Here is a 25,463-nt window from a genome sequence, read left to right as displayed (position 1 = left end):
AATATCCCAGCTTTTTTTTCCCTCTGGCCAGAAACTAAGATTCAGACTAATACCCCTCATGCATCAACACCAGCTCCTTGGTTTCCTGTAGAGCTCTTTGGGGAATTACCTCCTGTTTGCCTTCCAGTGGTGCCTCTTCTAGCAGAAAAAAATACATTTCCAGCTTTGCTAGCTCTTCAAAAGCAAGCAGAAGGGGTTGTGGTGGCCCTTCGGAGCCACAGTCCTGAATCTGGGATGTGGTGCTGCTACTTGGAGCTGGAAAAGCAATGCAGAGACTGTCCCAGCGTGAGATGCTGTGTGAGGAGGTGTGGGTGGCTGGGAGACGATCCAAGAGTCAAAATGATTAAAAAAATAAAGCCACTTCTCAGGAGATCAAAATGCTGATTACTGTCCAACTTAGAGCTCTTGTTTTTTTGTTGCAGATTGTATAGTTTAATGGTAAATTAGGTAAAAAGTTGGTTTTCTTTTATTTCTTCATAATCCCGGGACATCTCAAAATGTGTTCTCATTAAAACATCAGATTTTGGACAAGTTAAGGGACCGAAGACTCTAGAAAATTAATTGGATTTGTAATTTAGGCATTGTAGGAAATGCTTAATTAAAATCTGATGGGTTCAACGGAAAAAAATTCCATTTGCTGCCGGGTCACACTGGTAGAGGAGTTTACAATTCCAAAGACCTTTCCCTTATTTTATCCCCACAGAACAGTTCCTGAAGGAACAGCTCACTCTTTTTTTCCCTCCGAGCTGCGGGAGAAAAGCTTCCCCTGCTCCTCCTTCCTGCTGCCGATAAAGGCAGGGGGAGAAACCTCTTACCCTGCGGGCTGAGTCTGCTCAGAAACGTTTTTCTCTGCAGCCTCTCCATGAATTATTTCCTAGGGCGGTATTAACTCTTCCAGCTTTATTTATTTTTAGCCACGATGAAAATTAGCAACATCCTCGTGTCTGAGGGTGCTCGCACACGGAGTCCAGCGGCTGCTGTGCCGACACGGGAGGAGGGATGATGTTGGCTTTGCAGCCCTGGGCAGGCAGCTCCTGCTGGACCTGGGGGCACGTTTTCCTCCGTGAGAGAGCAGGATCGGCCCCTTTGTGCTACACCAAGGTTTGGTTGAGCCTGGCCATGGATAGAGCAGCGAAAGACTTCAGGATGTGCGTGAAGATTCCCTCTTTGGATTTGCCGGGCGCTGCTCCCAAACCCACCCCCTGCCAGGGCAGCGCTTTCCCCCCTCTCCCACCTCAGCCTCCTGCTGTTCCCGGTCCGGATGGGTGCCCTGGGTCCGGATGGGTGCCCTGGGTCCGGATGGGTGCCGTGGGTGCGGGGCTGTGGAGCCGGGGCTCAGGCTCCATATTTGGCTCCGGGCTGGCTGTGCCCTGACCCCGGCGCTGCTCCGTGTTTTCCCGTGGCCGTATATGGAGCGGCTGCTCCGGGAGCAGGGGCTGACCTGAATTAGCACCAGTGCAACATCTGTATGAAAGGCTGCTCTTGCGGCTCTGAGCTCCTTAGGTTAAAGCCAGGCCTTGGACTGGCTTTGGAGTGAAGGGAGTAATTTGAAGAGAACGAATTTCCCGTGGAATCCCGTTTTTTTATTGTTTGGCAGGATGTGCGTGGTTATAATTTCCTTTATGGTGGTAAAGTCATGCAGAGGGAGAGCAGAGCATAAGCAGAACATCTCTGAGCGGGGAAGTCAGTAATTCAGAATGACAGTAACAAAAACCACCTTCCCTGTGCAAAGCCAGTGCAGTGTTTGCTGCGCAGATCATGCTTTTCCTTTGGATTCTGTGTGAGTGCACAAGGACAGGCAGCATCAGGTGTGGGGCCTCAGCCAGCCTCCCTGACACCAGTGGGAATGGGGGATGAGGGATCACAGCTCTCCAGAGACTGTACCTGCCTCTGCTGACACCCAGAACACAGCGGAAGAGGGATTTTTTTGCAAAGAAACACGAGTCAAAGTTGCCTTGGGATCTTACAGTTAATGGACTGTGTGAGATCTCTGTCCTGGCACCAAGGTGGACAAAAACTTGGACTCTGAGAAGGGGGATTCGGCCTATGCTGAAGGAAACAGGTTATGCCTCAAATGTGCCTCAGCAAACTCCACTGCATCTGTAAGAACAACATTGCCCCGAGTTAACTGTAAAACCCGGCCAGCACAACCTCTGCAGGGCCCTGCTCACCCCTCTGCTTTCAGGGGGCACCTTCCAGGTTCACAAAGGGACAGTGTCATAGGCTTCAGCCTGTTCAGTTGTGTAGGAGCCAAGTCAAAGCTCAGATCTGACTCTTAAGAGATACTTTTGGATTCTAAGAACTCTCTTACCACTTCCATTCTCAGCCTGTTTCGCGCTCCCTGGTTCCTGTATCGAACCCTGCAACTGGTTTGACTGATTTTGTTTGCCTTCTCTCCTCCCCTCCCTCTTTCCTGACAGATCAAAAAGCAGCAGCAAGATGTGTTAGGCTTCTTGGAGGCCAACAAAATCGAATTTGAGGAAAAGGATATCGCCGCCAACGAGGAGAATCGGAAATGGATGCGCGAGAACGTCCCCGAGGACAGTCGGCCCGCGAGCGGGAACCCCCTGCCCCCCCGGCTCTTCAACGACAGCCGCTACCTCGGGGTGAGGCTCCTGCCCAATCCCAGCCCCACTGCCTCCCCTGCCCAATCCCACCCCTCCTCCTCACTGCCTCCCTGCCCCATCCCCACCCCTCCTCCTCATGCCCCCCGCCCCATCCACCCTCCTCCTCACAGTCCTCCTTGTCCCCATCCCACCCCCTCCTCACTGCCTCCCTGCCCCATTCCCACCCTCCTCCTCCTCCACTACCTCCCTCCCTGCCCCATCCCACCCCTCTCACTGCCTCCCTGCCCCATCCCAGCCCTCCTCCTCACTGCCTCCCTGCCCCATCCCACCCCTCCTCCTCACTGTCTCCCTGCCCCATCCCACCCCTCTTCCTCACTGCCTCCCTGCCCCATCCCACCCCTCCTCCTCACTGTCTCCCTGCCCCATCCCACCCCTCTTCCTCACTGTCTCCCTGCCCCATCCCACTCCTCTTCCTCACTGCCATATCCTGTGCTTCGCTGCTGTGACCAGCAAGGCAGGGCTTGGCCAGCTGTACCCCTGTGAAGGGTGTGGAAGGTGTCAGGCATTGCCCCTCCTCTCAGGCTTTTAATAATAATTGATTCTTGAATATTCCAGTTCCACCATAAGAGAGGTTAAAATTTGGATCCCCTATTCAGATCCCACCTTGCAGTGTATATATAATTTTTTTTTCCTTGTGGTTTTTTTCCCCCTCCTACAGCTCTGAAAGTTCAGAGGTTTTTTTAATTCTCATGATTGTGAACTAACACCTCACAGAAGCAGGCCCTGTTGCACCAACCTTGCATTCTGTAGCAAGTTCAGAGATCTGTTCTACCAGGTGTGGATTCCAGATCATATAAAGTCATGTCTGCCATGATAATAAATCAGTTTTCTTCTTGGGATCAGCTCTGTGTGCTGCTGGCAAAAGGAAGGCTGCTGTGGTCCATTTACTGCAGTGCCTTGGACAGATTAAAACTCATGTTGCAAACACAAATCCTACTGGTAATTATTTTAATGCTTGATCAAAAGTAAGTTGCCCTGCAGTACTTGTACTCAGCAGGCCATGCTTGAATGATTATTAGATTAACTGTTAGATTTATTTTTAAAACTTAATATGCTCTGAACAGAGCTTACAGTGTGCATTCCTCTGGTCCTTTTGAAGTCTGGTTCTGACCTGCAAAGTCTGTAAAATCAGAACCTGCCAGTGCTGGACCTTTGTGAGGAGATTCTGTGGCTACTAAAAGCAATTACTCACAATTGTGCCAGGAATTTTTCTTGCTTGTAATAGAAATAGAACTTGAAACAATATTCACAGTGAGCTATTGTACCCCTCAGCTCTCAGAATTTACTGACTGTGGTTATGACATGGAAAAAGGTTGGTTTGGAATGACAAATGTGAGGACAAATGTTAGCACAGATGCTTCTCATGCACCCCCACTGCACCCCAAGAGAGTTCTGAATACAGGAATTTTGGGGAGGGGTACAGGTACTTCACACCAGTTCTTCCAGTTCTTCTTATTTCATCCACAAAATTTTGCTTGATGTCACTTTGAATGTTTCAAGTTCAGTCAGTCTGTGCTGCTGGATTCAAGTTGCTCCAGTTCAGCTTCCAGGAAGGTAAAAGTTAATTCTGTGCCCAGAATTTGAACCTCTTTCTGTCTTTATCTGATGCCTCTCAAGCATGAACTTCCCTATTTGTTCCATCTGATGCAGCACAACTGGCAGAGGAAAGAGCAAATTGACTTTCCTGGCCCGTGCACAGCAGAGAGGCTGGAATTGGGGATGCTGTGCAGGTTGGCAGGAGCCCTGCTCCTCACTCCCAGGAATTCCTTTCCTGGGAGATGCAGTGGAACAGGCTGAAGGACTGTGCACCAGCAAGATAAACAAGCCCTTTGTTATCAAGCAGCCCCAGTCCTGTCAACGGAAGGACTTCAGGGAGGATTTACCATAATCATCCACATTTTTATCAAACTGGTACCCAAATGCTGCGTGTGCAAATGCAGCAATAATTTGCCATCCCTGATCTCCAGGCAGCTGGAATTCTCTGCTCCCTGTACTTTGTTCTGTTCCAGCTGCAGCAGCCTCTCCTCGGAGCTGCCCCTCTCTGCAGTCTGCAAACAGCAGTTGCTGTTCCTTAGGCTATTCCCCACCAGCCAGCCAGGAATCCAGAGCAGTGTGTGCTAAACTGCAGCTCTCCCAGACTCCAGCCTGAGACTGCTGGGGCTCCCCAGCCAGGACTCCTGCATCCAAACATTCCTCAGGAAAGCTGGAGGAGGCTGGTGCTGTGCCACAGTTAAAAGGGAGAGCAGGAAGGTCACAGGGCAGATGTGTGCTGAGTGCAGGAGTCAGAGTGAGGGAATTCCGTGGTAACTCACAGCAGTGGGCTTGCACAAACCTCCTGGGTTCCCTTGGTTGGGGTTTGGTATTCCTTCTTTTATTTAATTGTTTTTACCATAATTTCCCTGTGTGTGTGTGTTTGGGGCACCTGTAGTGCCCTGTGAGCACAAGGAACAGTGCCACCCCTTTGCCTTCACTTGCACAGACCAATCCTGAGTGGAAAACATGGTGGGAAAGGTGTACTCTTAGTGTAAAGGTTTCAGTTGAACTTTTGACAGGTTTAAGAGCTGGAGTTCCCAGTTGCACTGTCGCCATCGCTAAGCAGGAATTAGCAATGACATCTGGGGACAGCAGTGGTTGTGATGACAAGGTCCAGGCTCAGCCTCTCCTGCAGGAGGGACATCCATACCAGACCCAGTCACAACTGCCTTGGTATGGAGCCTGTGCCTCTGGGAAAGGCTGGAGCACCTCACAGCAACATCTTGTGGGGACAGAGAGGGAAATTCTCAGCCTGTCCCTTTCCGCCGGAGCAGTGGGTGTGGTGTCGGTGCCAGTGACACATACCTGAGGTGACACTGCCTTTGGCATTCGGCCACGTGAGGCAGTTTGCTCGGTGAGAGTTGGGTGACACCCCAAGCTGATCTGATATCATTTCTGACAATTCATTCTTGTGTCTTTGTCCCCCTCCCTGACTCCCCCCGTGCAGGACTACGAGGCTTTCTTCGAGGCGCGGGAGAACAACGCGGTTTATGCGTTTTTAGGCTTGACTGCACCCCCTGGTTCAAAGGTAGGTGAACCTCAGAGTGAGCCCCAGTCTGTGTCTTAGATCTTGTTCTTCTCTGCTCATAGTAGGGTGTGTTACCTGTGCTGTGGTTGCCCCAATCAACCTGTGAGATACTCAGTCTCCAGAGGCTTTCAGGCTTCAGCTTCCAAAGACGAGTTAATATTTGCACTGAGGAATGCATAAGAAATCTGGATGAAAAAAACTGTCACAAAACCAAAGAATGTTTTCAGTTCAGTGAAAAAATTTAATTCATGTGAAATTTTGATGAGATTTTTGTACTAGAAAATCCCTTGAAACCAGAGTCACTGTTTCTGAAATAACATGGTCTTGCTTCAGAGTTATTTTTTCCTCCAGCTTGTTATCCAAGGCTTGTTTTCCTTTGCCAATTACAAACTGGGCTGCTGCTTTGCAGATGCAATGGGCTGGAATTCTCCTTTTGATTTTGATAGGATAGGACAAGCCTGCTTTATACGTTTCACTTGACAGCAGCAGGATCCTCCAGGTCACTTCCAGCGTTCTTGTTCCAATGGATAAACACGCCGCTTCCTTTCAGCTTTACTCAAGTACGAGTCGAAGGTCGTGCTGTGCACATCACCAAGAGACCTAATTTTAAGGGTGGATGGTGACCCATCAGCAGTGAGACCTGCAGGTTGTGGGCCAGACTGAAGCAGTTTAGGGAGCCAAACTAATTTCCAGCAATAGCTCCACTGATGGGAATGGTGCGAGGAGGAAAAGCTGCCTCGTGCAGAGAGCAAAGCCCGGGATCTGTGCCCCAGCGTCACACACCGCCTGCTGCACACAGTCCTGGGAATCTCAGGGAAGTTCCTTGGAACAGCTGCACAGCAGAGTGTGCAGGATGGAGCCAAGGAGGGAGGAAGCAGACTGTGGGATGCAGGGAAGCTCGTGCCCTACCCCTGGGAAGCGCAGTGGTACCGGAGAGCAGCTGCTGCCATAACAAATCAGGTCACCTGTCTCTGTAAGGTGCCTGAGCATCGCTGCTCCCCGGCCCTGCTGGCTGGCAGAGCACACAGCAGGGTGGCAGTGCTCTGACTCTGTCCTAAGGGATGCTCCAGTTCTGCCCTCACCTGAGGAAAAGGTGAATTTAAAACAGGAGGAATAGAACACGCTTGTGCTCTGCTGAATTTCCATGTAGCGTTGGAATGATAAATAACCTTTGCAGAAGTGACCTTTACCCCCCTGCATCCTGTTCTTGGGCTGACTTTGGGAAGCCCTCCCACAATTAGGATGTACAGTCAAACAGATTTCCTGCTGCTGAAGAGGAGACAAGGATGTGTAGGTGCTGAAATTGGAATTTACAGTGTAGCTGGGTGAAGCTTGGATACAGCACTGTAGGGAATGGCTCTGCATCTGCATAAAATGGAAGGAGTCTGGGATCAGCCTGTGTGTGATTGGAAGGAGGGTCTTGGCAGGAAACCTCCATTCAATGCCATTGTGAGATATTTTGGAAGTTAGTTGACTCTGAACGCAAAGGTTTCATATAAATGCTAAACAGGAATGGCTCAGAAGTGAGCATGGAAAATCCAAGTAACTATTTTCTGAGCCCTGATGATTTGGTTTGTGCTTTGGGCACTGAGAGTCCAATTGGATCTACAAATCCTGGGAAAGGCTGGCATTGAATTGATCATAAATATCCCTTTTTTGATTTTATAGGGAGAGGAATTTGTGAATCAAAAGCTGTGTTTAATTATTTCTTTATTAAGGATTTAAGGACTGAGAAGATGCTCAGTGAGGGGCCTACAGGGAGAAATAAGGAAAAGAGAGAGAGAGAGTGTCAAAGCTGGAAAGCTGAGCCTCTCCCAGGTAACTTGCAGGACCACACCCAAGGAAATGGAGTTTGACCTTCAAGAAAAATAGGTCAGCAGGTTCTTCGAGTTAATTGTACTCAAGTTCCTGGGAATGAGGGAAATACCTCTCCAGGAATCCTCTCCAGCTCTCCACTGCCTGTTCTGAAGAGAAGTCCTTTGTCTTGCAAAAAAAAAAAAAAAAGTGAGGTGTCACTACTGCAGTGCCCAGGATGGGTAATGGAGTTGTTACAAAGCCAAGGGAACTGATCCTCCTTCTTACCATATAAAGAACCACTTGTCTTTCAGAAAGTATCAAACACCCTGCTTTTTTCCAGGCTGTGTAGTTCTTTTTGATCTTCCCCCTATTCTTCACCTGCCTTTTGTGCCCCAGAGGCACAGGGTGTCCCTGCAGGAGCAGGGGGTGCCCGATGCCACCCCGAAGCACGGCCAGCGGAGCAGAGCACGCTCCTGGAGCGCTCCCACGGCCCCAGTTCAAAGGCAGGGTGAGGGCAGCCAGCCAGGAAAACCACAGTGATCCACCACCTCCAGGATAAGGGAGAGCTGTGTGGGGCTTCCTGCAGGCTGGGCTCACCCACTGGGTCCCCTCTCTTGAAAATCTTACAGACTTCTTGGAAGTTGTTCAGCAGTGCTGGCTCATGGTGACAATGGTATTGTTGAGTCTGTTAGTTCAATGCAGTCACAAAAGCAAACAGCTCCATTACATAAAGGTTGAGTTTGGCAGATGTTGAACTTTGTCCTTGCAAATAAACCAGGCTGTCCCCAGTGATGTGCTGCACTGAGGGCACTGGGACTGGAATTCTCTTTGTAGGCTGTGTTGCTGCTAACAGGTCATTAAATTAATCTGTAGTCAAAAGTACACTTGGAGAAACCACCCAGAAGGAAATTCCTTTTGTATTTCTCCTGTTGTCGTTCTGTTCCCATTTGTGATCACTTTAAAAAGGCTGAAAGACACCTGAAAAATGCAGGTTATTGTTTTATAATGTTCCTTCTGAACATGCTGAGAAAGTCCTAATAATCCATGTAATTCTCTTTTGCTGTTTCAGGAAGCTGAAGCACTGGCCAAGCAGCAAGCGTGAATTTCAACTGCCTTAAATTTGTCTGTAAAGGGAATTTCCACAGCTTTTTATAAAATAGTCCAACTGTCTCTGCTTCAAGAAATGTAGATGTGATTTCTAACATTGATTGGTGCTTGCAGCATTCACTGTACATAACCCAAACTGAACACAAGTGGAGGTGGGAACTCGAGGTGGGGAGCAGGAGTGGGTTGGGATGGGTTGGAGGCTGAGGAAGCCCAAGCAATCAGACAGGAATGATTTCACTTAGTTTAAACTGTCCTGGCAATTTGTGCATTTTGTGGAAACTTAAAAAGAAACTATTTTAGTACTAAAAATGCAGGTGGGTTTTACCCAGAGATCCAACTATTTAAACAGCATCTAAAACCTTGCCAGATATTAATTCAGTGCCTGAGTTGCCTCAAAACCGTTACTGAATTACACAGTAATTTTTCAGTGTCTTTCCTGGTTTCAGATGGAATTGTAGGTGGTACTGTGTAGTATAACCATTGTAGTTGCTTTGGAAAGTTGTGTTTGTTCTTTTGTAGAATGGATATTTAAGGTTTGTATTGTTACACACTGTACAGTTGATAAGAACCCAACAAACCCGTGTATTTGTCATTGAAACCATCCGTGTGGGCTCCTTTGACAAAAAGGGATGTGGGCCATGGACACAAGTCCCTCACAGCTGCCTAAGCACGAGTGATGACACATCTGGGGGCAAGACTCAATGTTGCAAACAAGCCAAAACGGCCAGAAATGGCATTTCCTTACCTGTGTAAGGGTGAAAGCCTTTAATGTATTTCTCTACAAAAATACCAGTTCACACTGCTTAGAGCATTAAACATCTCACTGCATGTTCAAGTAGCCATTAGGTTCATATAGTATTTTTTCAAACGAGGAAATAAATGTTTGAATAGGAAAAACTATTATAACTAAGGAAGACTTCTTCTTTTTTTAAGGTTTAAAAACTTCTTTTCTCCATTGTTATTGCCATATCACAAAGCTAATACAGGAGTTGCAGATCTGTCAAAGTGTCTTGTACTGGTGAATTCACCATGTGCAATATTAACCTGTGTGTTCTCCCAGTGCTCAGGAGGGAGCCTGTTATTCCTGGCCATATTTTAATTCCTGATTTATGTTTTGGGGAGCCTGGGAGGCAGTTTGAAGCTTGTGCTTACAAAAGCACCACAGTATCACAAGGCAGAGGGACGGATGGATTTTGCCTTACCTTAAAGAAAACACACACAATTGTCCTTTTTTATTAACAGGCTTTATCAGGAATTACTGAAATCCTGTGAAATTTAAGATCTCTTGGAAATAAAAGTTTGGTTACATTTTAAATCCAGCATCAGATTTTTCTTGTTTACTATGATTTCATCTTTCTGAATGAGGTGATTTTTCTTTCTTAATATTGGCTTAAACTTTCTCTGTGACTAAACTCCCGGTCAGGTTTTTGGGAACTATGGAGTACTAAGTAAGTGGGATTTGACACACAGGTCTCTGTACCCACACCAGCTTGCTGTGTTTTCCCGTGCAAGTTTGGTGAATTACAGCCATTATTTTGGAGAAGCTGTAATTAAAACTCGCTGCCAAATTCTGTCAGTTCAGCGACCCAAAACATTCAGAAACGAGGTCAATCTCTGTCTCAACGGTCAAGAAAATCGCCAAGTTTAAGAAAGCAAAGTCACTCCCCTTCTCTGTCCCCCCCCTGCCATATGGGAGCGTTCAAACTGTATCAGCATTCCTAAGCCAGCTCTGGGAGCCAGGCTGAATTATTCCTTTGTCTGGGGAACAAGGCACCAACACAAACTGAAAATACCGAAAATCTCTTTGTGGTGTGTGTAAAACTTGAGTTTTTTGATGCAGATCTCTTGCATGACTTCAGGAGTGCCAGGAATCTGTTACCTCTGTGCTGTATTTCTGTTTCCATGGGTGCAAGAACTGAATTTGTTCCTTTCTTTCTTATTTTTTTCCTCTGTAGAGGGCAGGCATTGAGGATTTAAGCTGTATATTAACCGTTCCTGTATCATTCCAATAAAATTGTTTTAGAAAGCTTTCTCACACCATCGGCCTGTTTGCATGTTTTGTTCATGGTTTGAAGTTTTAGGTTGGAAGAAGAAGAGTTTTCAGGTGAAAATCGTGCTTTTTAAAAGTTCAGGATTCATACAAGGTGAACATCACTAATCCACTGCTGCTGCGGGTGAATCTGCTGGCTTGGATCTCTCACCTGTTGCCACTAATGGGTTTTAATTACTAAGTGGGATTTAATTTCAGATACATCTCCCCAAAACTGTCTGTAAGGTTTGAGGTTTTTCCCTTATTAACTCATTTCCCGCTCGTTCCCCAAGGCGGGCACAAGTTGGAAGCAGCCGAGGCAGCAGCTGCATCCCAAGCCCAGAGAGCTCTCCCAACCCTCTCCCTGCTCTTTTACAAACCATAATTAATTAGCTTTATGCTGCTCACAGCAGGGAACTGTGGTATTTAATATTTGTGTTGCCACAGAGCAGTGCAGGAAGAATTTTAAACTAAAACTGTTATTTTTACCTTCCCTGTTTGCCCGGTACAGCAGCAGGTACCCCCTCGGCTTTGCACCACCTGGAAGATCTGCAGAGCTACAGGAATCCCACTCTCAGCTCTAAACAGCCCTGGGATTTGCCCAAATCCCAGACTTCAATTCACATCCTCTGGAGGAAGCCAATAACCTGATTTTTTAAGGAGTTTTGTGATTTTTACAGGATCAGCTTCTTTCTGTGCTAACAACAGCAGCCCAACCAGGAACTCTCAGTCAACACTGATGCCTTTTCAAGGTGATTATTGCTTGTCTCTCACACTTGCTCTTCTTTAGTGTCTTAAAAATGGTCCATAAGATGGGAAAAGGGCTTTGGATGCCATTTCTAAATTGCAATGAATCCCATTTCCTTCCCCTGTGTATCCACTTGTCTTGTACAACCCACAAAAGAAGAATAAAAATCACTGGTTTTCTTCTTTGTTTATGAAACATCTTAAAAACCCAATTGTTGCTCATTAATGTAAAGCTCAAGACAAATAGTTTTCCAGAATCTGTTTGGAAACCCAGCTCTGTGTGTGCATACAATGTGCCCTTCACTTGCTGTTCAGGTTCCAGTGGGGTGTGCTGCAATAATAAACTTTTCTACCAATTCCTGTGGGTTTTTATTAATTTCTCATATCCTCAGTCTCTATGCCATGGAAAGTTCTGGAATGTCTGATTATATCCCTCAGCTCATGTTGTACCCATTTCATGGAAGGGTTTGTGTTCTGCCTACTCTGTACCTACACATAATAATCCACTCCACAAATAAATCATATCTTTTATTGTTTTTTTTTTCCTGCAGAAGTACTCTGTGATTTATCCATATTACATGATCTTGGTAAAATGTTTTAGATTGAAAAGTTCGCTATGAAAATTTTGAAGTTTATCGTTAAAAATTTGGACTGAATGGGTAAACTTTTGGAAGTGCAAAAGGATTCTGAAAGTCCAAGTGATGAAGTAGAAATTGCTGTGTTACTACAAGAGGTGAGCACAGTGCTGCTGTGAGTACTGAGTATCCAAAATCCAGGTGTTTAGTACAAAATACATTTATTTAGTGTGTTGTATTCATGACGTATCAAAATTGGTCGTGTATATACTGTACTAGCAATATATATTAATTCCTTATATATGTTAATTATATATATAATATACTCACAATATAGCAATATATAGTGATTTCTTATATATGTTAATCATATATAATATATATACACACACAATATAGCAACATATAATATTTCTTTATGGTGATTCCTTCTCTCAGAAGTGGGCTTATTGAAGATATCATCAGGAACTTGGCGATGTCTTCATTTTAAGTCGCTTGGTGTTTCAAAATCCCTAAATAAAAGGAAACCGGCACATCATTAATACAACGTGAGCAGCACTAGAACTCCCAGTTCTGTTCTGAACCCTTTCCCCAGCACGCAGGGCAGGTTATTTTGTGTTTGTACAACCCGAAGTTATCAGGCACACGTTTTACAACCGGGAGCATCCCTGGAATCCATGAGTTTAATCCGTGCAATCCCTGCGCTCCAGGTCCTGCCCGGCCCCGCCGGGAGGGGCCGCAATGGCGCCCGCGGCCCCTCAGCGCCGCCGCCGCGCGCGGTTGCTGCGGCCACGACAGCCACTGCAGCGGCCGTGCCAGGCCTGTCCCCCTTCCCATTGGGGGAGGCCGCCGTCCGTCAGCGCGCGAGTTCCCGCCCCCCCAGGTACTTAAGCCTCGGGAGCCGCGCTGCTTGAGGGTGGTGTTACGTGAGGGTTAGTGGCGCTTCCGGAGGTCTCCATTGCAGCCGCCGCCTGTGCACCCCGGACCCTCCCCGTGCCCTCTGCTCGCTGCCGTGTGGGGAAAATGGGCGGTTTTCTCTTAATAAAGCTCTGCCCTGTGTCAGCAGCGCGGGGCTGAGCTCACCTGAGGGCGGGCAGGGGCTGCTCTGCGGAGGGTGCTGGAGGGCTCGGCTGGGCTGCCCAGGGGAAGTGCTGGCAGTTTAAATCCAAACTAAAGGACTTGGGGCAGCTGTGCTTGGAAAAAACAAACAAACAAAAAACAATTAAAACACTCAATGTCTATTTCATGTTTTTATGCATGTAAAATACACAGGCTGTGCTGAAAAACAGGACTTTGCTTACATGTTGTGTAATATAAGTGTGGTAACATACCATGCTGTAGTATTTATCTTGGGCGTCTGTATATATATATGTCTTTTTCATATATTCCACAGCTGATGAACGCTGTAGTAGTTTTTTTACCTCTGTATTGTAACATCCTTGCCTTGCTGTTTCTCCCAACTGTGCTCAGCTTCTGAAATAACTTTGGTTCTGATTTTATTTTTTTGTCAATAAAAGGGCATTTCTTTTTGATGGAATTGATAGAAATGCATTGATTTCCTTGGATATTGGTGCATTTAACCCCTGAATCTCAGAATACTTTGAGTTGGAAGGGACCTTTAAAGCCCATCTCATTCTACCCCCTGCCATGGCAGGGACACCTTCACTAGACCAGGTTGCTGACACTGCAACTGGAATGGGAGGTAATTTGGTTTTAATCACACAAGGTGAGTTATCTGACTTGGTTTCTTTGTCTCTGTTACTTTTGTGTTTTGTTGAAACAGCTGCACAAAAATTCCAGCTGCAGCTGGCACTCATTACAAGCTCAGCAAGGTTTTAAACTACTTGGAATTTGAACCACCCTGGTTCCTGCCCCCCAGGATTCTGAGCAGTGGCTCTGCTGAAGTCCCAACCATAGCTTCTGTGCAGAAATTAGTAATGTAAAATGATTAAATATGAAGTAATTTTAAATGGCTTTTAAATGGGAAATGGCTCTTATGTAAATTCAGTGAGAATAAAAATAGCTGTAATTCTGCCTCCACAAAAAGTGGGGTCTTTTTTGAAATAGAGGTGAAAAGGAAGGAAGAAGAGTAATTTTAGAGACTCCCTTAGACCTAAATGGCCAGAGTTTCTTCAGACCTTCCATTAATTAATTTCTAAGGCACAACATGGCTTCCCACTGGCAGAGGGCAAGGTTAGGCGGAATATTGGGAAGGAATTCTTGGCTGGGAGGGTGGTGAGGCCCTGGTACAGGTTGTCCAGAGAAGCTGTGGCTGCCCCTGGATCCCTGGAAGTGTCCAAGCTGGACGGGGCTTGGAGCAGCCTGGTCTAGTGGAAGGTGTCCCTGCCCATGGCAGGGAGTGGGACTGGATGATCTTTGAGGTCCTTTCATCCCCAACCATCCAGTATGAACATTATTTTAATACCAAAACATGTTGTGTGATGGGTTGCAGTCAATAAGCTGCTGTAAGGTTATCTTGACACTCCAGTTTTATTCTACATTTGTGTCTTGCCCTTGCCATTAAACAGTGTAGTTTTAGGATCTTTTGTCTAGTACTTGGATGAGATTCAGCTTCTGATTTATTGGGGGGTTTTTGTCTTCTGAGTAAAAGGAAATTTAGAAAAGGCATCAACAGAAAACTGTGCAGACTGTGTATGGACTGGATGTTGTGCTGAGCAGTGAGATGGCTCAGTGCTTGACCTCAGCTTCAGCTTGAAAAGGACACACTAAAACCCCCATGGAGGAGCCTCAGACGTACCATTGAGCCAGCGGCAATTTTTGAGCCCAGAAAAAGTGGGTTTGGTCCAAGAGAGACATGATTGTCCACAGCTGTCCCATGGCTGTTGCTTTCACAGATCCTCATATTTGTGTGTTATAAACACGGCGTATTTCATCAAAATCTTGATGACATGAAGTTGTCAAATTCTTTCCCACCAGCAGGACGTCACAAGAGTCTAAATTTAGCTGTGTCTCCGAAGGGGAAGTGGTGTGAATAGCACAGTAAGTCAGCTGGGTGGTGGAGCAACGCTCAACTCAACGTGTCAGTGGACACGTCTGCTGGAATTTGGTTCCACTTTCGACCAGCACAGCCCCTCTGATCCCTCCCTGTGCCCTATTACGGCAGTCCCAGCTCGCTGGCATCACACCGCGGTCGGAAATCTCTCAGCCCAGTTTCCAACATCCTCTTTGAGGCTGGGCCTCCCTTCGTGTTCAAACCCCGCGCCCTTTCCCGCTGGGATCGCTTCTGTTTTTACAAGGAACAAAAAATGGGGAAGCACATCATGTGTGTGTCAGGCTCTTTGCTCACAGAGAGCATGAAGGAGGAGTATGTAAGAGTCTGTCCTCCCCCAGCAGCTGGAGTGGGACAGCTCTGGGCTCGGGGAAATCACCTCAGACCCCGCTGGGCTTGGTAAGTTGGGCTTTTTGTGCCTTGCTTTTTCCCTTATGCTTTGGCCCAGAGGGCAGGAGCCACTTATTTCATTTGAAACAGAGCAGTTTTGTTAAAATTACCCTATTTCAGCTCTACATGAGCATTTTCAAAGCAATAAACCAAAATTTATTAGCAGGGAAGGAGCTGGGTACCTCGAGGTCTTACAGACCAGGGTAAGGACCTGGTTACACATCCTATGAGGAACACAGCATTCCAAATTCCAGTGACCTTCAGCAAGATTTAAATTGCCAAGTATTCTCCTCTTTTTGGAAAGTGGTTTCCTAAGTGCCTGAAGTGCTTCAGAATGTGTTGTCCAGCTTTTTGCATATGTAAATGATACAGTAGATAACCAGTGATGCTGATGTAGCCAAGTGTGCTGCCTTTGCTGTCTGCTTTGGCCTCAAAATTCCAGGGTTCCCTTCAGCTCCAGGGAGGGACTCGTGCCAGTCTAGCTAAAACAACCCCCCCAAAAGAAAAAAACACCATTTTAAACCATGAGCACACTATGGGGGTGTGAATGTACTTGAATTATGCAGAGATTCAAAAGATATTTGAAGGATAGAATGATTTTCTTGTGTTCATCTTTCCCATCCCTCCACAAGGGGAGTGGTGATGATCTTCTCCTTGGTGAGTTCAGATCTGACTTTAAAAGTGAAGGTTCCCATTGATTTTTAACAGTAAGTGAATTGAAAAGGAATGATGAGGAATCATTAAATGTAGATTATTTTGAGACACTTTTCACTACTTATCACTTCACTGTCGGGGAAGACAAATTAACTGTGTCTTTTAAATTCATCACTAAGAGGGACTCTACACACCTCTGTCCAGCAGCTCTGTGAGCTGCATTTTGGGTGCATTTTTATTATACTTGCAGACCTCTCAGCATCTTTTGAAGCTCCTTGGTACATCACAGGAGGGCTCAAGTCAGAAACAACCTCCAAATCTGAATTTGCTCTTTATATCCTTCCTGTGTCACTTCTTTAGCTCTTAGAAATTGTTGTCTTTCAATGGAAAACATTGATTTGCAACTGATGATGGTGACACAGAGAAGTAAGATGAATTTGCTGATTTTTGCAGCTTGTAAGTACTAAGTGTCTCAAGTAGCCATGATGCAGGAGAGACCTGGAAACAGAATGGATGTTACAGATGAAAAGCCCTTTAATGCCTTCCCTTTATCTTCAGAATGATTTTTGTGGGCATGGTAAAGAAGTGAAAAGAGGAAAAGCATGTTTGCTAAAAATAAATACTCTCGAGAAAAAATAAAGAGAAAAATCACAATATTTATTAAATATGTTGTTATTATTATTGTTATTCTCTGCCTGTCTTTCAGTCCCAGGGCTCCATGGAACTCTGGTGATCAGGCTGTTACTCCCACTTGTCCTCATGTTGGCAGAAGGCATCTTAATGAGGCTCATCTATAAAGAAAGCTGTCATCAAGATAAGCCTCAGAAATCCCCTGCATCCCAAAAGGCTAAAGAGGGAATCTGGAGACAGAAACTTGTAGACATCCCAAAAATCAAAGGCTTTGCTGATGGATGTGAGAAGCGGGATGAGATCTCTGCTCGAAGCAGCAAAACAGACCCCGGGAGCAGCCCTGGCTGGGGATCCAGAGAAAGGGAACCTGCAAAAGATCAGGAAATGCAGGTTAAAGGACCTGTATCCCCAGCTTTGCACATCCCCAGGAGAGGCCAAAGCCTATACCAGCTGGATTTGTACAGATCCTGGCCATGCAATAGCATTTACCAGAACTACCCCGACCTGCAGATCGGGGGGGACCATGTGGGGGAACACACGTGTGACTCGGGCTGTGTCCTGGACCACGTGTGTGATGAACTTCCTGATGGCCCTGTCCTGCTGTCCATAGATATTCCCCTGGGCCAGTCCCCTCCCTGTGAGCATCCCAAAAAGCCCAGTGTGACATCCCTGTCTGGGCATGAAGCTGAAGCTGCAGAGGGGAGCATCGTGCTCTCTGAGGAGCCTCTTTCCAACTCCACGCTCAACAAGTACATGGAAACCAAGGTGGCAGAGCTCTACAAGCAGTTTTTTGAAGAAAGCCTGGCCAGGTGTGGCTCTGTAACAAACCTCCTGACTTGCAGCTGGCTGAGGAACAGCCTGGAGCAGATAAGCTTCCAGATCTCCCAGGAGCAGAACATAGAAGCCTCCAAGGCCAGAGGAGCCCTCCTGCACTCGCTGGCTTTGTTGAGTGGGCGAAACGCTCCCAACAGGAACAGCTCAGAGTTCAGCACCCCAAACCTGCAGATCTCCAACCCAGCGGGGGTGAAACGGAGCTGCAGGGTGCAGTTCCCATCCTGACTGAGCTGGGCTGAAGGGATGGATGGCATTAGGGTCCGAATATTTCACTCCAGGGATGAGCTTGGGAAGTGGGAACATTTACACACTACACTTTTTCAAATCAGTGTTTTAAGGCTTAAACCGTAGGGGAAGTAAAAGGCACTGGTTTCTTTTTTCTAATACAGAATTTGAAATTAATTTCTCTCTAAAATACTAGTTAGTCATGTTTTTATAGTGTCTATAGAATCATAAATTCATCAAGGTTGGAAACAACCACTAAGATCAAGTCCAACCATCAACCCAGCACCTCCACCATGGTCACCATGTCCTCAAGTGCCTCATCAACATATAAAACTGTTTAATTTTTGGCAAAATCAGCAAGCAAAAATGACTGCAGCATTCCTGAAAAAGTAGTGCAAGGTTCCTGCATCTTTGGAAATTTAAATGCAGATTTTGATATGGAAATCCTGTTACTTTCAAATCCATTTTCTTCCCTTTCTCTTACTTCTCAGTAAGTATGGAAATGAATCATTGTGTCACCATTGTAAAATGAGAAATGAAATAGACTGTTACCTGCCCTGCAGAAGTTTTTTTCTAGTAAAGAACGTTTTTTCTTGTTGTGTTTTGGTTTCTTTTGCCTGTGGTTTTGTTTGTTTGTTTTAATCCAGCATCTTTATTTGTTGGGAGTTTCTTAAAATCATCTCTGAGCTGAAAGAAAATACCAATAGGCTTGAAAGAACATTGAGAAGATCTGAATTCACAAGGGATTCACCTTGAAGCTCCTAATTCAAATTATATAACTTATTAATTACTGGCATTTACTGTAATAGAAGCTGTGTGATGGGGCTTAGAGTTAAAATTGGGCCTGTTTTGGTCTGTACAGGGATGGGAATTTGCAGAATAAAGGAATATGGACCCTTAATAATTAATTTCCCTCAGCTGCCTTCTCAAATCTCATTCCTGCTCTTGCTCTCATCTTGAAACCCCAACTTCCAATTTTTCATGTTATTTTTTAAACAGCCTTCACCCTGAGGCAGACTTTGCCATGTTATCACTGTGGTAGGATGGGCATTTTCAGATGGAGGAAAGAAAAGAGGGATGGCTGGAGTTTGGGTGGCAGGATTGAGAAGAAGCTGCTCCTGAGGGAAAAGTAAGAACTTCTCTCTCGTGAGTAAAATGACAGGCAAAGACAATTCCCACTGAGAAAATAATTCCATAAAATCAGACTCATACACATCCAAGACCTAACTGATCATTGCCTGATCAACAATTCCCATTTTCTACTAACTCTAATACTATATCTAGTCCTTGTTTTCCAAGAGGATGACAAGGAAAAGGATGACTTGCTTCACTATGGCTTGCCCTAATTCCACATGTGCCTCATGAATGCCCTTCTCAGCATTCCAAATCAAGTCAGGAGTCCTTAGAAAGAGGCCAGATGACTTCATTAAACTCCAGAGCAGTCCAGGGTGGGCAGAACTCCTAAGTTTTCCTTGGGAGAGAGAATAAATTAACTGAGGGTGAGAACATTCCGAAGGGCACCAGTAACCCAAGGGTTTGCAGCTCACTGGAGAAAAAAGTGCTCCCTGGCATTTGAGCTGCCTTTGGTTCCCCCTGGGATCTGTTTATAGTTCAAACCAAAGTCTGGAAAGACATTAATTGCACAAGGTTCTTCCTCAGGAAATGAGAAAGTTGGAGGTTAATCCTGAGGCCCACCCAGGCCGTGGTTGTTTTCTGTCCTTCCCAGGGCTGAGAAATGTGTTGGAGAAGCCCCACTTTGCTCTGCTGGTTCCCTCAGAGCCAGCCCTTGGTGTTCAAGTCAACAGATCATCATCAGCTGTTTCACTGGGAGAATCCCTGATGGATCTGCTGCTCCATTGCTGTGGCAGAGATGGAGCAGCAGAGAAGAACATGGACATCAAAAATGAGTGTTTGGCACAACCTGAGGTTACTGGGAAGCTCTGTCCATCCCATCCCTTCTCAGGGTCGGGTTCAGAGCTTGTTTTTTTAATTAGTTTTGTCAAATATGTGGACAATTTTAGCTGGAATGAAAAGAAAACAACACAACAGCAGCGTTTTGAGGAAAATTAAGTAATTTATGTGGCTGCTCAGCACAATGATCCGTGTTTTCACAGCGCAGTGAAAGTGTAGATAAATGCACTTGGTTAATGTAAAGCACCACAGACTGTATTTTTGTACTGATTTTATGTAGTTTTGTCCATGGGAAAATATCATCCATGTGCTCTTTCCACCCAACATTTGTGACTCTGGTTTAATCCAAAATTTAACTTCTCCAAATTAACTTCTCCTCACAGAAAGAAAGATATCTGAGATGTCACTGCAGAGTACATTTTAGGAGCAAAATCTGGTCATTTCAGGAAAGATGAGACTAATTCATTTATTACTCACTCAAATACTATTTTTATTTACATTTTATTTTAATTGACATGTTGCAATCCATTATATGCCTTGGATTTATTTATATTTGAAAGATGCTGAGCCCCATTCTGAGTTTAGCTCTGGTAAAACTCCATCAGCTGCACCAGAGCTGTGCCTGTTTTCACTAGCAGGAAAAATGCCTCAGTGAACTAAAACTCCTTAGAGAAAATCCCTGAAAAGGTGCTTTTCCAGCCCTCTGAAGGGCAGCAGCTGGATTTCATTCCAAAGGAAAGCAGGGCCATATTTTACAGGCCAGATTCTGCCTGGTGCTGATTTTTATCCATGTGCCAGAAAATCTGATATTGAAAGGGAAATGCTGGCAGGGAATTTTTACCTTTATATCCAGTTGTCATTCTGTGTTCCCACAGAGGAATATTCACCAGGTGCTGGGACACAGACCTTGGAATAAACTGGACTCTTGAGTTAAATCTCCCCAGTTAACTGAGTCCTGTAGTCAGGATATTGTTCCCAGCCTGCTCCAGGTTGTGGGATTTAAGCCCCTATAGGAGGTGACTTCATCTGCCTGGAGCATAATTGGGATTTTTACACTCCAGATCAAGATTAACAATTTTTCTGAGATTTATTGAATAGTCAAATGGTGATATCTAGTGGTGGTTTCCTTTAGTACCTTTCAGGTCAGGATTTCCAGAGCTTTACAACCATTTTGCAACTGAATCTCAAAATCCACCTTTTTTTTTTGAAGGAAGGATTAATTCCCACAAAAAGGATGCCAGGTTTGCAGAACAACAGTTTCCATCAGCTGATGTTCTTCTATTCTGCAGGTTAAAATCTAGAAGGACTCAAAACCTGGAAGACCAAACCCTTCCCTTTGGGACTATAAAAAATGGAATATCAGATAATCAGAAAAATCTCAAACACTAAATACCTGCATTTTTCATTCATTTCTCTTTTAAATAGGAAAATGCCATTTGCTTGTCAACTTGGCATGAAACTAAGTGTGAGTGGCTTATTTTTTCACCCAAAATTTAAAATACTGAGCTGCTTTTAATGGGCTGAAATCTACTTTTTAGCAGTGTTCCTTCTCTCTCTCCTCAAGTTTATACATGACATTGCAATACTGATTTTTTCCTCTCTGTTTTGCTCCTGCTTTACATAAAGGTTTCCAAAATTCAGCTGTTTGATTGTAATTAACCTAATTTTCTTCCTCTTTAGGAGAAGACCCTCACAATTTAATCCCTTCCTGCTTTTCCTTTGCCTTAATTTATTTGTGGTAACTCTGTCAATCTGCTGGGAATATAAATCACTTGTGAGGGGCAGTGGTTGCTTGGTAAATGAGTGCCCAGGTGGCAACAAACCCTCCCACTCCCACATGTGACATCCTGGCTGCCTCCTATGAATCCTAAGAGGGCCAAACCCCTTCCTTCTTCCCTCCTGTTCCACATAGGGGTTGTGGATATTCCCTTTCACTTGAGGGAAGGCAAAAAGTCTGGAGGAATATTTGATGCTGTGGAGCAAACTGGAGCAAATTTGTCTCTGGAGCTGAATTACTGGAGCTTGCACAGAATGTGTTAGGAATCCTGTGTAAGTATGTCCATCAGGGCTTTATTTTCCTTGGGATGCTTGTTGGGGGCTCTCTTTAGGGAAAACATTTGTAGCTGTTGTTGCAATATTTAAATTGCAATTCCTTGGAAACAATCTGGCATCTCACCAACTTTTCCTGGGGCTTTTTTTGGCTGATGTTTAAGTGCTCAGAGAAGGTGAGCAAAGGGTTGAGGAGCTTCCCTTGGGGAAGGGTGACTGCAGGGGGCCTGAGGAACTGGGACTTTAAAACCAGCCCCAGAAGACTGAGACTTGCAGGGGGTTCCCGTGTCTCACCACTGCTGCTCCTCCCCCAGGGGAAGTGCTAACAGCATTTTTCCTAAACACAGCCCTAGTTGTGTGACATGGAAATGTGGGCTCTGGACTCTGTGGAACTCTCAGTGGGAATGTTAACTCTGGGATGGATGCAGGCTCAAAGATCTGGAGGGATTCACCTGGAGAAGAGAAGGCTCCAGGGACACCTGAGAGCCCCTTCCAGGGCCTAAAGGGGCTCCAGGAGAGCTGGAGAGGGACTTTAGGACAGGACAAAGGGGAATGGCTTCCCACTGCCAGAGGGCAGGGTTAGATGGGATACAGGGAAGGAATTCTTGGCTGTGAGGGTGGTGAGACCCCAGCACAGATTGCCCAGAGAAGCTGTGGCTGCCCCATCCCTGGAAGTGTTTCCCTGCCTCTCATCCCTGTGTTGGAGCACCAAGGCTTTGCTTGCCTGGGCTCTGACTGACTATTTAGGGATCCTTGATCTTCCTCAAAAAATTTCTAATTTTGTGCAATAATTCAGTTTCTTAATCTGCTGTGTTGCTATTTTTTGTTCTCATTCCCATCTGTGATCACACACTTCTGCTTTCCAGTGCCAAATTTGTGAGGCACACGAACCATTTATTCACTTGCTCTGCCTGTTGCTCAACTGTGTAAAGTTGGTGTTTCAATAATTAATGACTAATTTGAGAGGTAACAAAAGTTAACAAAGAAGAGCGAGAGAGAATCCAGACTCTCATTTTTGCTTTGTGTACATAAACTGTATTAGTGCTTTGTTTCAAATGAATGAATCTGTGAATGTAACGGAACAGGGAACAGGTCTGCAAAGCAATTTCCTGAAAATCTCAGCTTGATATTTTAAATTAACAAATTTTGTTCCTCTTTTCTGTTAGTTGAATCATAAAAAAAAACCCCAAACTTTCTTGGAATAGAAAGTGAAAACGTTCCTGTTGCATATGCAACGTTGGTGCAAACTGGGCTGTAAAATATTCCGTGTGGACACTTGTGCTGGTGGTGCTTGGAATGGAAACGGGCAGAGCTGCCTTTCCTTTGCTGCCCAGGCACTGCTCCAGCCCAGCCATTAAACATCAGGGACAGGTCACTGCTCACAGGCAAAGCCATGGCACTGAAAGGCCTTTGGGGCAGATTTATTGAATATCCTTATATAACAAATACACCCCAGGAAATGGCCACCTGCTCATGTTTATTCCACAAGGAGAAACCAAAGCCTGCATCCAACAGGACTTCAAGGAAAGCACAGACATCCAGAGGGGCGTGTGTGGGACCAGAGTGGGTGTCCAGAGAGCAGCTCATAAGTGGAGACTGATCTCCACACTGAGCTGAAATCCATGGATTAAATATCCATGGTATCACTGGAAGGAGGCGTGAAGTGCTTGCTCCTCTGAGGAGGGAGTGTGTGCAAAGAGAAAGCCTTATTCTTTTGATTTATTCTCATTGATGTTGCATTTACTCAGGGTAATTTCGTTCAAATTCTCACTAAACCCAGATTTTTGAGAGAAGTCGCTGGTGTTACATTAAACCCCCATCCTGCCTGGGCTCTGGGGGGTTCACCCCCCTCACTGCAGCACAGAGTTACTTCTCGGTGTCTTCATGGCCTGTGAGGTGCTGAGAAAACCCCCTGTTGCAGCTTTGGATTTTCAGGGTTTTTCCATTGCTGCTGCCCAGAATGGCTGTGGTTGTGATCCTGCCCAGAAAGGGAAGTGGGCTGAGGGGCGTGGAGGCTTTTCGGGTAAACTGGAAAAAAGGTTTACTTCTAAAATAGGAAAAAAAAAATATGGTGACACTGAAACATCATCTGGGTGCTCCCAAACATCATCTGGTGGATCTCTAAACTAATTAATAGAGTTCAGCAAGGCCCACTGAATGGTTTCCCAGGGAAAGCCAGGAGCTTCCACAGGGATAATCCACAGTGTTACCTGTGGGGCTGCCTGTGGTCAAGAATGAGTGTTCACTGGGGGAAAAAGATGCAGAAATGTAACATTTTTATTGCAGCAGCCTGAATTTTGGTCACTGATCCCATATTACCCAATACTCTGTTCTCCTTTCAGTCTTCCTCATTCTACCAGGTGCCTGTCAGTACAGATGTGGGATCAGAACCCTAAAATGTGGCAAAGAGCATTACATTAGGGAAAAAATGAAAGCCTGTCCATAAACACTGGATCAAATGGTGCTCACATGAAAAAGTGGTTCAATAATGTCAATAACCACTACAAGAGGAACAACATTTGTATTTTGTTATCACAGAACTTTTGGAAAAGATTTTGTCCTTGGCTTTTGGTTTATTCATAGCTAATGTGTGTAATGGACAGGGGCAAAAATGAGGATTTAAGGGAATCAACAAGGTTATTTAGATAGAACTTCAGGGTAAAATGATGCAAAAGGGAAAAATGAGCATATTTTAATATTATCCTCTCTACTGACCTTCCTCAGGTACTGTTCCAACTCTGTTGTTTTTTCTGGTTCCATTATCAAACAAATATTGATTCTACACACAAAACCATTTTCCAGAGCCCTGTTGAGCTCCCCTCTGTGGGTTTTTTTCCCTCCAAGATCCAAAGGTTTAATTTTTGGCTTAAGGTAAATGTAGGTGAATATTCATTTTCTTGCATTTTTCCCAAGCAAAAAAAAAAGATTGTTTGGGGGTGGAGGGGAGTGGGAGGTTCTCAGAACTTTTTCCATGCCACCAAATGGAACAAGTCCTCAAACTTTTAAATTTAGCACCAAATATTTCAGCAGAAAGAGGAAATGTGATGGCTTGGGATGTGAGCCCAGGCTCAGAGCTTCTGCTGCTCTTCACTCTGGCTGAGTAATGTCTTAATTACTTCTTAATTGCTGTTAAGAGCACTGTGTTCTCACTCCTTTAGAGTGACGAGTAATCCCTTCTGAGATACTGGGAAGAGATTCTTCCCTGGGAGGGTGGGGAGGCCCTGGCACAGGTTGCCCAGAGAAACTGTGGCTGCCCCATCCCTGGAAGTGTCTAAGGCCAGGTTGAACAGGGCTTGGAGCAACCTGGGCTAGTGGAAGGTGTCCCTGCCCATGGCAGGGGTGGGACTGAATGGGCTTTAAGGTCCCTTCCCACCCAAGCCATTCTGTGATTCTCTGAATTCAAATTAACCACGATAAAGTAGAAAGAGGTCACTCCTGGAGGGTATCTCTTCCAAAATTTATCCTCCTCTTGCTTCACAACTGGCATCAGGAACAGGGAGCTCCTGTGCTGCTGAGGCCCAGGAGCTGTGTCGGGGTGACGCTGGGCTGTGACTCCCACATGGAATTGGGTCACCAGCCTGTCTCTGGCAGCTCAATTTTGGTGTCATTTGGGTGGCTGAAGGGAACAAATAGGCCATCGATCCGTCTGGACACAGCCCCGGGCCCCTGTTTTAATTGCCTGTATTCTCTGCACTAAATTTATCCCTCTTGAAACATCATCAACCTAAAAGGAGCTTCACAGCAGAGGAATCTGACCCCATATGTTGGGTTTTTTTTCCTCTGTGTTATTAAAATCTATTAAACGCTGTTGCAAATA

At 45.5% G+C, this 25,463-nt stretch overlaps 2 protein-coding genes across 3 annotated transcripts; both read left to right on the top strand.

Moving 5' to 3' along the window:
* The first annotated feature begins 1,074 nt into the window (after positions 1-1,074).
* Positions 1,075-10,630, top strand: SH3BGRL (SH3 domain binding glutamate rich protein like). Its single transcript, XM_018086468.3, has 4 exons — positions 1,075-1,146; positions 2,421-2,606; positions 5,608-5,688; positions 8,555-10,630. The coding sequence occupies exons 1-4, from the start codon at positions 1,120-1,122 to the stop codon at positions 8,585-8,587; spliced, it is 327 nt and encodes a 108-aa protein (XP_017941957.1). The 5' UTR covers positions 1,075-1,119; the 3' UTR covers positions 8,588-10,630.
* A 4,546-nt stretch (positions 10,631-15,176) lies between these two features.
* Positions 15,177-18,268, top strand: LOC103756199 (uncharacterized protein CXorf21). 2 transcript variants are annotated; one of them, XM_018086453.1, is made up of 2 exons: positions 15,177-15,352; positions 16,704-18,268. In XM_018086453.1, exon 2 carries the CDS (start codon positions 16,757-16,759, stop codon positions 17,684-17,686), a length of 930 nt encoding a protein of 309 aa, XP_017941942.1. In that variant the 5' UTR covers positions 15,177-15,352; positions 16,704-16,756; the 3' UTR covers positions 17,687-18,268. The 2 variants fall into 2 exon arrangements, with proteins under 2 accessions (XP_017941942.1, XP_008920470.2); XM_008922222.2 differs by having other exon boundaries at positions 15,295-15,352; positions 16,710-18,268.
* The last annotated feature ends 7,195 nt before the right edge of the window (positions 18,269-25,463 follow it).

Source organism: Manacus vitellinus, unplaced genomic scaffold (genome assembly GCF_001715985.3).
Source record: "Manacus vitellinus isolate BGI_N305 unplaced genomic scaffold, ASM171598v3 scaffold_95_pilon, whole genome shotgun sequence".
Classification (NCBI taxonomy): Eukaryota; Metazoa; Chordata; class Aves; order Passeriformes; family Pipridae; genus Manacus; species Manacus vitellinus.
Note: the sequence above shows the minus strand (reverse complement) of the source record. Positions and strands in the feature narration are given on the sequence as shown.